This window comes from Pipistrellus kuhlii, unplaced genomic scaffold (genome assembly GCF_014108245.1).
Source record: "Pipistrellus kuhlii isolate mPipKuh1 unplaced genomic scaffold, mPipKuh1.p scaffold_m20_p_111, whole genome shotgun sequence".
NCBI lineage: Eukaryota > Metazoa > Chordata > Mammalia > Chiroptera > Vespertilionidae > Pipistrellus > Pipistrellus kuhlii.
The window spans coordinates 169,296-183,480 of record NW_023425418.1 but is presented as its reverse complement, the minus strand read 5'-3'; the positions used below and the strand labels follow the sequence as shown (position 1 = coordinate 183,480).

Below are 14,185 nucleotides of genomic sequence, written 5' to 3'. Positions count from 1 at the left end.
TTATTCAAGTTTTTTATTTACTGGGGTGACATCGGTTCACAAAATTATACAAGATTCAGGTATGATTATATACCACACCATCCTTGGGTTGGCGTTGTTTTGCTTTCAGAAAATAAGATGGGTGTGTGTCCTATCTTCCAAGAGTGGCCTAAATATTGCTCTGTCCTTGGCTGGACAGAGATCCTTGTATGGAGACCAATGGGGTCAGCTGGCACTCAGGGGTTTTTATTGGTCTGGTTCCTTCAAGAGTGGGATGGATGGCCCCTTCTCCACTCTGGTCACTGAGAGCTCCTTGAGACTGTTCAGACCCATAAGCTTAGCCTCTGCCATTGTTTCCTCTACAAAGCTAGAATGCAGGGTGTAACAGGCTGTATCACGAAGGGCAGGTTTTTCCCCCTTTACCTGCCCTCTGGGTGTTGGGAGGCCGTAGCTCTGCTCACAGAAAATGGGCATTTCCGTTTGGAAGCCTGTGAATGACCCAATACAGGACTCCTGACTCCTGGTCTTTCAGGACTCCCTGCATGATCTTTCGCCCGCCTGTCCTCAAGCATCTCAAGTCCACATCTTCCCTGAGCCAGTGCCTCATGTGTGTAGTTGCTGATGAAAACTCCAGTGCTTCGTCTTCAGGTGCCTTCTGTTCTTCCTTGTTATAAGTCACCTCCTTAATTGGAAATCCCAGGTGAATGTTCTCCAGTGGAGTTGCCTTTTAAGCCTGGCCTTGAGACCAGGTATCTGACAGGTCTGCCTATCCAGCCCTCATTTCCCCCACCCTATGGCTGACTTGTATGCCATTGTGTATAGATGCTGTATCTTTTTCATCCCGTCACCTAAAGAACTGGAGATTCAATCCAATCTTTTTCACCCTCTGAATTCTTGATATAGTAGAACAAGCCAATGGTTTTTAAGGCATTTTCTTTTCTACCATTCATGGTTTTTAATTTTCTCATTTAATAGATTTGATGTGTACTATTTACATTATCACTTAATTTTAAGAAATTTTCACTTCTGTTTTGGTTCACACATTTATTATTGAGAAGTCTGTTGCTTTATTTTTTAAAAGTAGGGATATTTGTTATCTTGTTATTAATAGAGTAGAGGTCCAATGCACAAAATTTTTGCAGGGGTTGGGTTCCCTCAGCCCAGCCAGCACCCTCTCTAATCTGGGACCCCTCGGGAGGTATTCGACTGCCGCCAGTTCAGGCCCCAGGGATCAGGCCTAAACTGATAGTCGCACATCCCTCTTATAATCTGGGACTGCTGGCTCCTAACTGTTCACCTGCATGCCTGCCTGATCACCCCTAACTTCCCCCCCTACCAGCCTGGTCACCTCCAACTTCCCCCCTTCAGGCCTGAACGCATCCAACTGACCTCCCTGCCAGCCTGCTCGCCCCTAACTGTCCACCTCCCACCAACCCCGCTGCTGGCCTGGTGCCCCCCTTGCTTCCTCTCTCTGATAGCTTGGTCACCCCTCACTGTACCCCCTGCCGAACTGGTCCCCCAACTGCCTGCTTGCCAGTATGGTCATACCCAACTTCTCGCCCTCCCTCATTGGCCTGATCTCCCCCAACAGTCCCTCCTGCCAGCCTGGTCTCCCCATGCAGCCTGCTATTTAGTCATTTGGTCTTCCCTCACTAATACCACTGCTGGCCTTGTTGCACCACACAGGCTGCTGTTCATTACTGTGAAGGAGTTCCAGACAATTTGTATATCCATTTATTATTAGCATAGATTTTTATTGATTTCAGAAAGGAGAGGAGAAGGACAGAAACATGGAAGAATCAATGATGAGAACCATTGATTGGCTGCCTCCCACAAACGTTCTATCAAGGAAAAGACAGCAACCTGGGCATGATCCTTGACCAAGAAAGGAACTGTCGCCTCATGGTTCATAGGTCGACTCTCAACCACTGAGCAACACTGGTCAGGTGATATTGCTTATCTAGACCACAAAATCAGGTGACTCCCAGAGGTTTCCAGAAGCTGTGGAGGTCCACATCAGGCTTCCACCTCTTCTGGGAAATGCCAAACCCCTCCTTGGAGTGCGGGGTCTGGGTCCCTCTGGGACTAGTGGATCGACAGAGTAGCATACACACTGGGCTCCTCTGATGGGGAGGATGGGGGTGCACTTGTCTTCTGACTGAGGGTCAAGTGGTTCAGCTGGGAGTAGGTGACAGCCTGGAACAGTGGAGAGTGAGTAGGATGGAATGTGGTTAGATTTGGGGTAGTCTTGGGCTATGGAAAGGATGGGATTCACCTGACTGTCCATCTGTCTGTCTGCTTCTGTTTGTCTGCCCTTCTTATCCAATAATCACCCTGATAGGGATGAAGGAGGTGTGGCCATTACCTGTCCAGTTCTTGATCTTGAGTGGTTCACCTGACTGTATATCGTACTCGGTGTCTTCATCCTGCCTGTTCTGCTGGGGACAATGAGACAGAATAGTGTCGCCTTAGTTCCACAGTAGAAATTCTCCTGTCAGTCATCCTCATGTTGCCAGATAGATGGTTTACACTTTAAATAGACCAGGTCCCTCTCCTGGTGGAACCTGTAGGGCCTTCCTAACACCTGGGGCTTCTGGTTCTGACTCTCATCCTAACGTTCTCTCTCTCTTGCTCACTGGGCTCCAACCTCATGGCCCCTCCTCCTGAAGAAGCAGGCCCTGCCTCAGGACATCTGCACCTGCTCTTTCCCTGTCTCCTAACCATGCACTCTATCCCCTCCTCTTGCTTTATGTTCCTTCATAGCACTTTGCTCTCTGGGACACTGTCTGCTTGTTTGCATATTGTCTCCCTAGCCCACAGGTGAGCTCGAGGCGTGTGGACACAGTGTGGCTCAGGGCGGCACCGTGGCCCCTAAATGGAGCCGGTACAGTGAGCCCCTCACATCTGCTGGGTGAATGAATGAAGGGGTCCTGGGGACCTGTGGTGAGTCACTCACTCCTGCCTCCTCCTGAGACCTGGGGCTGCACAAGGTCAGAAAAAGGACCAGGGGCCAGCAAAGGGGGCCCTGTAGGAGGGGCCATGAAGTCACACAAAAAACAGGAGAACTGAGTCACAGCAGGATGACCTGGGGGCCCAGAAGGAGAGGTCGGTGTGGACACTGCTGAGAAGCAGGTGAGCTGGGACAGGGAAGGGTCCAATGGATTAAACTGGGCAACAGAAGGTCCTTGGTGGCTTGACAGGTGCAGGGATCTCACCCGTGGGATTGGCTCCACACTCTCCCCAGGATGCAGGAACATCATGGCAGCATCTGCTGGGGATGAACAGGGGGGTATGTCTCCTGAAAGGTGCCCAAGTTCTCAGGGCTGCAGGCCCTGCCTGCTCCCAGATGGGCCATTAACCCAGGGTGAGGTGAGACATCAGGTCAGGCAGTGTGGTCTCACCCTGAACCCCACCCTTCCAGGCTGTCTCCTCCACAAATTTATCCTCAATTCTTGTCTCCCCTCCTCCAGGGGAGATGTTTCTTCCTCTCAAAGAGCATCCAAATCTGGGCTACAGCTGGGGGAGGAGACAGAAATGTTAGGGGCAGAGATGGGCCATGGATGGTGGAGTTCTTGGGTCTTTGGGACAGGAATTACATGATCTGCAGGCCTCTGTCCTTGGCCTCTGGGTGTGTGGTCCCTTCAGGAGGTTGGACATGAGCATCTCTCTGGGCTGGTCCATAGGGTCTGTCTCAGCCCAGGGAGGTTAGGAGCCCCTCCCCCAGGGATTCCACTGGAAAGAAGGAAACCTTAACACACTTGTGTGTATATTTCATGAGACTGAACATCTGTGCTGACACTGCTTTGTTTTTGGATTTCCTGATTTCAGATTCTGGAGAAGTCTTTTCTCAGCTGACCTTCTCCATCCATTTGGTTTCCTGTGGCAAGTGCTCTGAGCACCCCGTTGTGTGACCCAGGTTACCCTGTTCCCTACTCACCTGAGGTCCTGGCTTTGCTTTGATGCCGGTGTCGGAGGTAGAAGAGAAACAGGAAGAGCAGGAGGACAAGGAGGGCCACCGAGAGCCCAATCAGGATGTTCATGTTCCATTTGGGACCTTGGACACGAGTGACGTCATGAATGAGCCAGTTTTGCCATTGAATGAGCTGGGGTTTGTCACTCATCTCCTCTCCCCTCAGACAGTCATGCATCAGGGATTGCTGACCCCACCACCCACCTCACTGAGGCTCAGAGAGGTTAACCATGTGCCCCATGTCACACAGCCTGGACAGGGCAGGGCTGGGACTGGAACCCGGACTGTGGGCTCCCTCTGCTGTCCTCACTCTAACCCCCAGGAGGAACCAGCTTCATGCTCTAGTCTCCTCCTCTTCAGGGGCCTGTCCACATCTCATCTGGAGCTGAGGGTTCTTCCTCATTACCCACCCCCAGCACAGCAGGGACAGGGGGGTCCGGGTGAGAGGTGGACTCTGAGTCTCTCCTGGAACCATCCCTACCCACAAAGGCCCTGATGCCCCTTGGGAAGGTCTGGCTGGGCTGAGGGCTCTGCCATTCTGAGCTCTATGCGTCTCTTATGTCACCTCATCACCCAGCATCCTGTGAGCAGGATGGGACCAGGGATGAGCAAACAGGAACCCGGCACTCAGAGGAGGGAAGTTCCGACCCAGCCCCACAGCAGGAGCAGCAGAGCCAGGGCCTGATCCAGGGCTTATCCACCCTGTTCCTTCCTCTGAGCTGAACCTGAGCTGAGGGAAGAAGACTGGGTGCCTGGACCTTTGTCCTGCCCGTTCCTCCCTGTACAGTGTCACTGTCACTGAGACAGAAGGGACAGGCCCATAACATCACGTCCTGGGGGCTTCCCTGTGAGGTCCTATTTCAGGAGGTCAGGACGAGAAAGGACAGGTTGTCTAAGTTCTGGACAAGGGTTCTCTCCTTTAAAGTTGGAGACACAGGCCCAGGCAGGGAAAGGGTGAGTCCAAGTGAGAGCCATCATAGGGGCCTGAACCCCTGTGTGGCTGAGCCCCTGTCCCAATGGAGGCTCCCACCACCTCCTTCACTTACCGCTCTGGGTGCCTGACTCCATAGTGGGGAGCAGCCCATCCTTAGAGCCTCCTGTGGATAAGGATGTGGGGTGAGACTAGGAGCTGGATTCTTACCAGCTGAGCTCAGTTGCCCCTCCCAAAGAAGGGCCACAATGTCCCCCTTAGCCCTGCCCCCCCCCACCTCTGTCACCTGGCAGCCTATCCGCCTCAGGAGCCTGGTGGTTCCTGGTATCACAGCATAATTCTCAGCTCCCCATCCCCCACACAAGCCGTCCTTGAGTATCTAGGAGAGATTCAATGCCCTCACAGACTCTCAGGACTTCCTGGGTGGTCCATGCTCCCTCAGAGCCCAGCACTCAGTGACACACGAGCTGTGGCCATGGGCCCTGTGGGTGGGGGACTGGGGTGCCACAGGATCATGGGAAGGACAGGAACAGGGTGAGGAGCTGGTGCTGACCCTGGAGTGGGAAATGCACTCAGACTCCTCCTACATCTGTGTTGTGGCCCCTGAGACCCTACCACTGCCCACTTGACCCCTTCTGGATCCAGGTGAGGAGAGCGCTGTGGACAGTGGTAGGGTGCCTCTAAAGGACAGATCTCCTCTGGGTGACCATCCCTAGAGCCCCTCACTCTCCTTTCAGCCCATCATTCTCGTGGGGATGGAACCCTGAGCGGACAGCTCAGCAGACAGGGTCAGGGGCCCTCACCTGAGATCAGGAGCTCCAGGGGATCGCTGGGGTGTGACAGCAGGAAGGGGGAGGTGCTGTGTGAGCTATAGCACCTGTAGGTGCCCCTGTGTGCTGAGGTCACATGACTCATGGAGAACTCTGCCTGGTACTGCTGAGCTCGGTGCTCTGATCTCCGACGCAGGGGGGGATCTGCTGCCCCCTCCATGGACAGAAGGAACATGGCCATCGGTCTCCGTGACTGACATAGCAGGGTCACCTTCTCTCCTGAGACCACCCTGGAGCCTGGCTGCACCGAGAGGGAGGGTCTGTCAGACAGCCATTCTAGACAGAGAGAGGGAGAGAGGGTGAGGGCTGCCTGTCCACCTTGTTCTGCCCCAAGGGTACCCAGGCCTCTCTCTGAGGATCCTCTTCACTGTCTGTCTGTGTTCCTCTGAGTCTCCCGCTCTAACCTCCCACACCCTGTATCTCTCTTCTCTCCCCCTCCCTGGGCATAGCGCCTTCACTCTGGCCTCCCCACCAGTGACCCCCAGCAGGACCTGTGTAGAGTCTGGGTCCCGACTGAACCCACTGGTTCCGCACCTGCCACCAGGATGTCCAGGGGGTCGCTGGGGGCTGACCACTCAGAGGAGAGGTTGTATCCACCGTAGCATCGGTACCGGCCCCCGTGGGAGTTGCTCACATTGCTCAGGAGGAAGTGGGCCTGAGAGAGCCCAGCCTGGGGCTGCAGGACAAGGCTCTGGGGGAGGTCCCGTCCCCCCTCTTTGTGCAGAGCGAATCTGTCATAGCCGACATCAGAGCGACACTGGAGGGTCAGGTTCTGGTCAGAGGCCACGATGGGGCCCTGCTGGCTCAGAAGAGAGGGCTTCCCAGACTCACCTGGGGAGACCAGACATGAATGACAGGGGCTGCTCCTCCCATAAACCCCTTCTGTTGTCCTGGCCCCCAGGTCTCACCGTCTCTCTCTGTGTCTCTGGCCCAGGAGCCCCTGTGCTCCCCTCACCCTCTCACATGGGGTTCCCTTCCCAGAGAAGATTCCAATGTGTCTGGTGCCTCAATCCATGGATGGGAGTAGAATGGGACCTACTCACCTGGGACTATGAGCTCCAGGGCGTCACTGAGGGGTGAGCACTCCTGGGGTCTGTCCCTGTAACAGCCATAGCATCTGAACATCCACCTGTGAATTGGGTTCACCAGGCCTACAGGGAACAGGGCCTGGGCCGGCCCATTGGGGTGTGGCTCTGAGTCCAGGGCCCAGGAGAGACTAAGATTTCCTTCCTTAGTCAGAATGAACCTGTCAAATCCATGCCCTGAGCTACAGTGGAGGGTCACCTTCCTTCCTGAGGGCACGACAGGGCTTGGCAGGGCTGAAAGGCTGGGTTTGCTGTATGATCCTAGGAAAGGAAGAGTCAGTGGGTTAAATGGTCTCACACCTACCTCATGTCCCCCAGGGCTGGGCTGTAGAGGGAGACTCCCTGAGAGCAGAACCCCTTCCTGAAGAGAGACTGTGGCTGGGACTCCTGAGTGTCCTCTCACCTGTCACCACCAGCTTCAGGGGGTCACTGCGCTCTGACCAGCCAGTGGGGCTATAATAGTAACAGGTGTATTTCCCTGCATCCTACTCTGTCATGTGTGTGATGGAGACCTTGCCCTTGTTTGTGGACTTCCTTTGAGTCCGTGTGTTCCAAAGCACACATTCTCCTTCCTTGTATAGATCCAACTTCTGGGCCTCCAGGGTCCCCCCACACCAGATGGTCACAGGGCTCCCATCAGGGATCACAGGGCCTGGCTCAGCCCAGAGGGTGGATTAGGGGAGGGTCCCTGAAGGAAACTAGAGGCTGCATTACAAAGACCTTTCCCACCCTCATCCCCAGCTCAGCCCAGGACCTCTGTGCTTCCTCCTGAGCCCCAGCCGAGAAGGAAGAGGAGGGACATAGAGCCTGGGGAGGACTCACCTGCCTGCACATGGGTCCTCTGTTCCAGACTGAGCCCTGGAAGAGAGTCCCTGTGAGAGATTTGCACCCGGACGTCTCAGCTGATTCTCCTCCCTTCAGGCCCCGTCCACTCAAGCTGCCTGAGCCTGAGGTTCCCCATGAACAAGAAGGTGCCGCTGCCCGTCCTGCTGCCCCTACCCATGTCCACAACTGACCGAAGCAGAGAAGAGCGCAGAGGAGGGACATCATGGCGTCTGCTCTGAGGGCTCCTGTTCCGAAAATGGAGGAGACTCAGGGCCGGAAAGACAGAGGCACAGGATGTGGTGGATCAGAAGCTGCTGCAGCCCTTCCGTGTCCCTGAGCTGTGCACCCACTGCCTGTGGACTCTCCCGCCCTGGGCCTGGGTCTGAGTTTCCCTAAACTAAGGGCTCAGGAGGAGAGAAGGCTCTCGGGGGTCAGGTGCCCGATCCCTCCCTGCACTTCAGGGATCTTTTCCTTGGTTCCTGGTGACTCTACACATTTGCTGTGGCTTTTGGATTCTGTGATGACAACTTTGAGTGGACTATGCAGGGTCAGGTTGGTGCTGTGTCCATCAGAAAACAGTCTCAACACCCACTGGATGTTTTTATAGCAGAGGTGTTAGTCATTTATTCCTCAGTTGTTCACATGAAGCTCAAAATGGAACTGCCCAATGGACCCAGCAGATCCCACTGTGGGAATATATCCTCAGAATCCGAAACACCAATCTGAAAGAAAGTATGCTCCCCCGTGTTCATAGCAGTGGTATTTGCAATAGATACCACCTGGAAACAGCCCAAGTGCCCATCAAATGATGAGAGGACAAAACAGCTGTGGTACATTTACACCAGGGAATACAATTCAGTTGTTAAAAAAAAAAAAAAAAAAAAGAAAGAAGAAAATCTTACAATTTAAAACATTATGGAGGGACCTGGATATTATTACGCTAACTGAAATAAACTCATTAGAGAAAGGCAAATATCCCATGATCCCACTTATATGTGGAATCTAATGGACAAAGTAACTTGATCAAAAAAATAAGTCCAGAGGCATGCTGCATGGAAGAAATGGACAGATCTCAGAGAAGGGAGGGGGCAGAAAAAGATTAATCAAAGAACTTATCTGCTTATATGCTTAGCTCAAAGACATAGATATTAGCGTGTAAAAGGCCTTCAGTGGGATGTGTGCTGGGTGGAGGGAGTGCATATAGGTAGAGACGAAGGTCATTTGTTATCATGTCAGTAAGAACACAAAAGTTACAGTATTAACTTGAAGGAGAATCTATCTATCTATCTATCTATCTAACTATCTATCATCTATCTGTCTATCTATCTATCTACATATCTATCTAATCTATGTATCTATAAGCCACAGTGACCAAAAAACCGGTTGACTGGTCACTGTGACGAACACTGATCACCAAGGGGTAGACACTAAATGCAGAAACTGACCCTTGGTTGTCAGTGTGCACCATTCAGCTGACCTACGTGAGCCAGACACTGGGCTCACTGCTGGTGAGCACCGCTGTGGAAATACGAGGGACACCCGCCTCCGTGGTAGCACTACCGAGCGGTGGCGGGTGCAGTGGGCAGTCCGGATGAGCGGGAGTGGCATGGTGCCTGGCCTGGGCTTGGGCGCCTCCTCAGCCACCTGCCACTTCAGGCATTACTCCATCCCTTGGGGGATGTGAGACTGCTGGTTTTGGTCCAATCCCTCGGTCTGAGCTGAGAGAGTGTGCAGGCCAGGCTGAGGGACTCCAACCAGTGCACAAATCAGTATAAAAAGAAAATGAGAATGCTCGTGGCAACATTATGGAAGACACAGCAAGACAGGAGGAGAAATGGATTTACAAAGTGACACATGACAGAGGGGAGGTGGGTGGGAGGACTTGATAAAGAATGGGAATCGATTCACTATGCACAGCGTATAGACACAGACAACAGTGAGGTGAGGGCCAAGGGAGGGGAAATCAAGGGGAGGTGGAGGTGGGCAAACAGAAGAAATGGGGGACATCTGTAACAGCAGCAACAATAAAAATTAAATATATTTAATGATGTTGTTTAGATTCCACATTTAAGTGATTTTATATGGAACCTGTCCTAATCTGACTGGCTCTATTCACTTATACAAACCCCCAGGTCCATCCATGCTGCAGCAAAAGATAGTACTTCCGCCTATTTAACAGCTGAGTAGTACTGCATTGTGTAAATATACCACGGCTTTTTTGTTCACTCATCTACCAATGGGCACGTGGGCTGCTTCCACCTCTTGGCTACTGTAAGTGATGCTTCAATGAATGTAGGGGATGCGTGTCAGGTATATCCTTTTGAATGAGCATTTCAGATTTCTTTGATTCTATCCCCAGAATTGAAATCACTGAGTCAAGTGGCAGTTCCACATTTTTCTTTTTTGAGGAACCGCCCTACGGCTTTCCACAGTGGCTGCACCCGGCTGCATTCCCAGCAGTGGTGCACGAGAGCTCCCTCTTCTCTACATCCAGCATCTGCATTCCCTGATGATTAGTGACTTTGTGAATATACAGCAGAGTGAGGGCAGGCTCTGAAAAAATGGTGCTGGGAAAATTGGACAGGCACTTGCAAAGGAGGAGGAAGAGGAAAAGGAGGAGGAGGAGGGGGGGGGGAAGAGGAGGAGGGAAAGGACCACCCACTTACACCATACACAAGAGTACACCCAAAATTGATAAAAGACTTCAATGTCAGTCACAAAGGCACAAAATTCCCAGGAGAGAGACACTTCTTGTGTTGTCACCTTAGAGGCAGGCGAGGAGCAGAAATTCACAAACACTAAGTCCATATTCAGATCCTGTCGACCATATTCACTTCCTCAGGCTGAGGACTTGAGGACCAGGGTGCTTCTGAGGAAGGGAGGCAGGGGCTGAGCCCAGCAGAGAAGGTCACAGGATGTGGGAGGCAGGGTCCTCACACCACAAGCGCACTATTCACAAGGCACTAGCCTCACAGGAAGGCAAAAACCTGCTTCTCATCCTAAAAATAGCAGGCGCTGAGGGTCTGACTGGAACCACATCTCTGAATAGCCTACATGTATTTGTTTTTTATTGAATCTTTTTTTTCTGTGGTGACATCGGTTCACAAAATTATACAGGATTCAGGTATATGATTCCATACCACATCATCGGTACATGGTACTGTGTGCATATCACCGTCAGTCTAGTCTATTTCCATACCCCTTAGCCCGTTTTTACCTCCCCCAACCCACCTTACCCTCTGGCAGTCACCACAGTATTGTCTGTGTCCATGAGACTGTTATTTATTTGCTTAATCCATTCACCCTTCTCCCCCAGCTCACAACCCCCTCTCCTCTGACAGCTGACAGTCTGTTCTCTGTATCCTCAGAACCCGAAACACCAATCCGACAGAATGTATGCTCCCCTGTGTTCATAACAGGGTGTTTGCTAGAAACAGCCCATGTACTCATCGGTGGATGAGTGGGTAAAACAGCTGTGGTACATTTATACCAGGGAATACTACACAGCTGTGAAAAAACGAAGGATCTCTTAGCTTTTGAGACAGTATGGAGCAGGGGTCTTCAAACTACGGCCCGCGGGCCACATGCGGCCCGCAGAGGAGTCTGATCCGGCCCGCCAGGTTTTTTGGGCAGTGAGCGCAGCCGAGGTGTTACAGTAGGAATTAGTAGTTCATATAGTCCGGCCCTCCAGCTCTCTGAGGGACCGTGATCTGGCCCCCACTTTAAAAAGTTTGAGGACCCCTGGTATGGAGGGACATGGAGGGTTATGCCCCTAGTGACATAAGCCAGTCAGAAAAAGACAAACATTGTACAATCTCACTTATGTGTGGAATCTAATGAACAAAACAACTTGATTTAAAAAAATAGGTCGAGAGGCATGATGCATGGAAGAAATGGACAGATCTGTGGGAAGGGAGGGAGCAGAAAAAGATTAATCAAAGAACTTACCTGCTTATATGCATAGCTCAACACATACGGAAAAAATGGGGACATCTGTAACAGTGTCAACAATAAAAATTAAATACATTTCATGATGATGTTGTTTAGATTCCACATTTCAGTGATTTTATATGGAACCTGTCCTAATCTGACTGGCTCACTTCACTTCGCATACAGACCCCCAGGTCCATCCATGCTGCGGCAAAAGGTAGGCCTTCCATCCTTTTTCACAGCCCAGTAGTACTCCATTGTGTAAACTTACCACAGCTTTTTTATGCACTCATCTACCAATGGTCACGTGGGCTGCTTCCACCTCTTGGCTGTTGTAAGTGATCTTACAGTGAACCTAGGGGATGCGTATCAGGTATATTCTTTTGAATGAGCATTTCATGTTTCTTTGATTCTATCCCCAGAAGTGGAATCACTGGGTCAAATGGCAGTTCGGTGTTTTTATTTTTTGAGGAACCGCCATACGGCTTTCCACAGTGGCTGCACCCGGCTGCATTCCCAGCAGCGGTGCACGAGGGTTCCCTTTTCTCCACATCCAGCACCTGCATTTCCCTGATGATTAGTGACTTTGTGAATGTACAGCAGAGTGAGGGCAGGCTCTGAAAAATGGTGCTGGGAAAATTGGACAGGCTCATGCAAAGATGAAGAAAAAGAAAAAAAAGGAGGAGGAGGAAGAGGAGGAGGAGGAGGAGGAGGAGGAGGAGGAGGAGGAGAAGGAGGAAGAGGAGGAGAAGGACCACCCATTTACACCATACACAAGAATATACCCAAATGGATAAAAGACTTCAATGTCAGTCAAAAAGGCACAAAATTGCCGAAGCCGGTTTGGCTCAGTGGTAGAGCGTCGGTCTGCGGACTGAAAGGTCCCAGGTTCAATTCCGGTCAAGGGCATGTACATTGGTTGCGGGCATATCCCCAGTAGGGGGTGTGCAAGAGGCAGCTGGTCGATGTTTCTCCCTCATCGACGTTTCTAACTCTCTATCTCTCTCTCTTCCTCTCTGTAAAAAATCAATAAAATATGTTTAAAAAAAAAAAGGCACAAAATTCACAGGAGAGAGACACTTCCTGTGTTGTCACCTTAGAGGCAGGCGAGGAGCAGAAATTCACAAACACTAAGTCCATATTCAGCTCCTGTGGACCTGCACTTCCTGAGGCTGAGGACGTGGGGACCAGGGTGCTTCTGAGGAAGGGGAGGCATGGGCTGAGCCCAGCACAGAAGGTCACAGGATGTGGGGGGCAGGGTCCTCACACCACAGGCGCACTGTTCACAAGGCGCTAGCCTCACAGGAAGGCGACACCTGCTTCTCATCCTAAAAAATAGCAGACGCTGAGAGTGTGACTGGAACCACATCTCTGAACAACCTACAAGTATTTGGTTTTTATTGAATTTTTTTTATTTACTGGGGTGACATCGGTTCACAAAATTATACAGGATTCAGGTATGATTCTATACCACATCAACGGTACATGGTACTGTGTGCTTATCACCCTCAGTCTAGTCTATTTCTGCACCCCTTAGCCCGTTTTTACCTCCCCCACCCCACCCTTCCCTCTGGCAGTCACCACAGTATTGTCTGTGTCCATGAGACTTTCTTTTACTTATTTGCTTAATCCATTCACCCTTCTCCCCCAGCCCACAACCCCCTCTCCTCTGACAGCTAACAGTCTGTTCTCTGTATTCATGAGTCTCTTTCCACTATGTTTTATTTTGTTTATTAGATTCCAAATATGTGTGAAATCATAAGGTACTTGTCTTTCTCTGACTGGCTTATTTCACTTGACATAATGCTCTCCGGGACCATCCATGCTGTCACCAAAGGTAAGAACTATTTCACAGCTGCATATTATTCCACTGTGTGAATGTGCCACAGCTTTCCTCTGCTGGTGGGCCCTTCGGCTGTTTCCAGATGTTGGCTTTTGTAAAGAATGCCGCTGTGATCATAGAAGGGCATCGATATTTGTGGATTTATTGATGATAAGCCATTTGGAAAGGTGTGTGTTTTCCATTTGATGATTAGTGATGTTGAGCATCTATTCATATGTCTACTGTCCATCGATATGTCCTTCTTGGAGAGGTGTCTATTTAGGTGCTCTGCCCATTTTTTTTTAATAGTTTGGGGGGGGGGTGTTTGTGTTGAGATTTATAAGTTCCTTACAAATGTTGAACAATAAGCCCTTATCAGATGTATCGGCAAATAGTTCTCCATTCAGTGGGCTGTCTTTTCCTTTTGTTGATGTTTTCCTTTCCTATAGCATGCCAGCACAGCCAAGGGTTCGGTGAGCTGAGGAGGGTCAGTGAGGAATTAAAAAAAAAGAAAAAGAAAAAAAAAAGAAAGAGAATATAGCTGGAGCTCAGGGGACCTCCTTTGCCTGGATGAGGCCACAGAGAAGGATCCAGCCAGCAAGGATCCAGCCTTTATTATATAATCAGAGAAAAACAAAGCAGTGATCAACATAATTACAATGTTCTTGTGAGTTTCACTTGTTTTGGCAGCACTTGCTGCACCTCCCGCAGCCCATTAGCTACCCAGGAAGGATCTAGCGAACAGCCATAAGGTCAGGCTTAATTATGATAAGTGGGCTCTGCCTTCTTAGCTAGGCCTTGTTTGTGTCTCTG

The 14,185-nt window shown here is 50.9% G+C and overlaps 1 protein-coding gene across 1 annotated transcript; it reads right to left on the bottom strand.

The window, feature by feature from the left end:
• Positions 1-5,557: 5,557 nt before the first annotated feature.
• LOC123652102 (leukocyte immunoglobulin-like receptor subfamily A member 6) lies at positions 5,558-7,798 on the bottom strand. Its single transcript, XM_045579671.1, is given in 5 exon segments — positions 5,558-5,986; positions 6,245-6,541; positions 6,754-7,056; positions 7,199-7,483; positions 7,795-7,798. Coding segments are annotated over 5 exon segments (1,206 nt in total). The 3' UTR covers positions 5,558-5,669.
• Between the last annotated feature and the right edge of the window lie 6,387 nt (positions 7,799-14,185).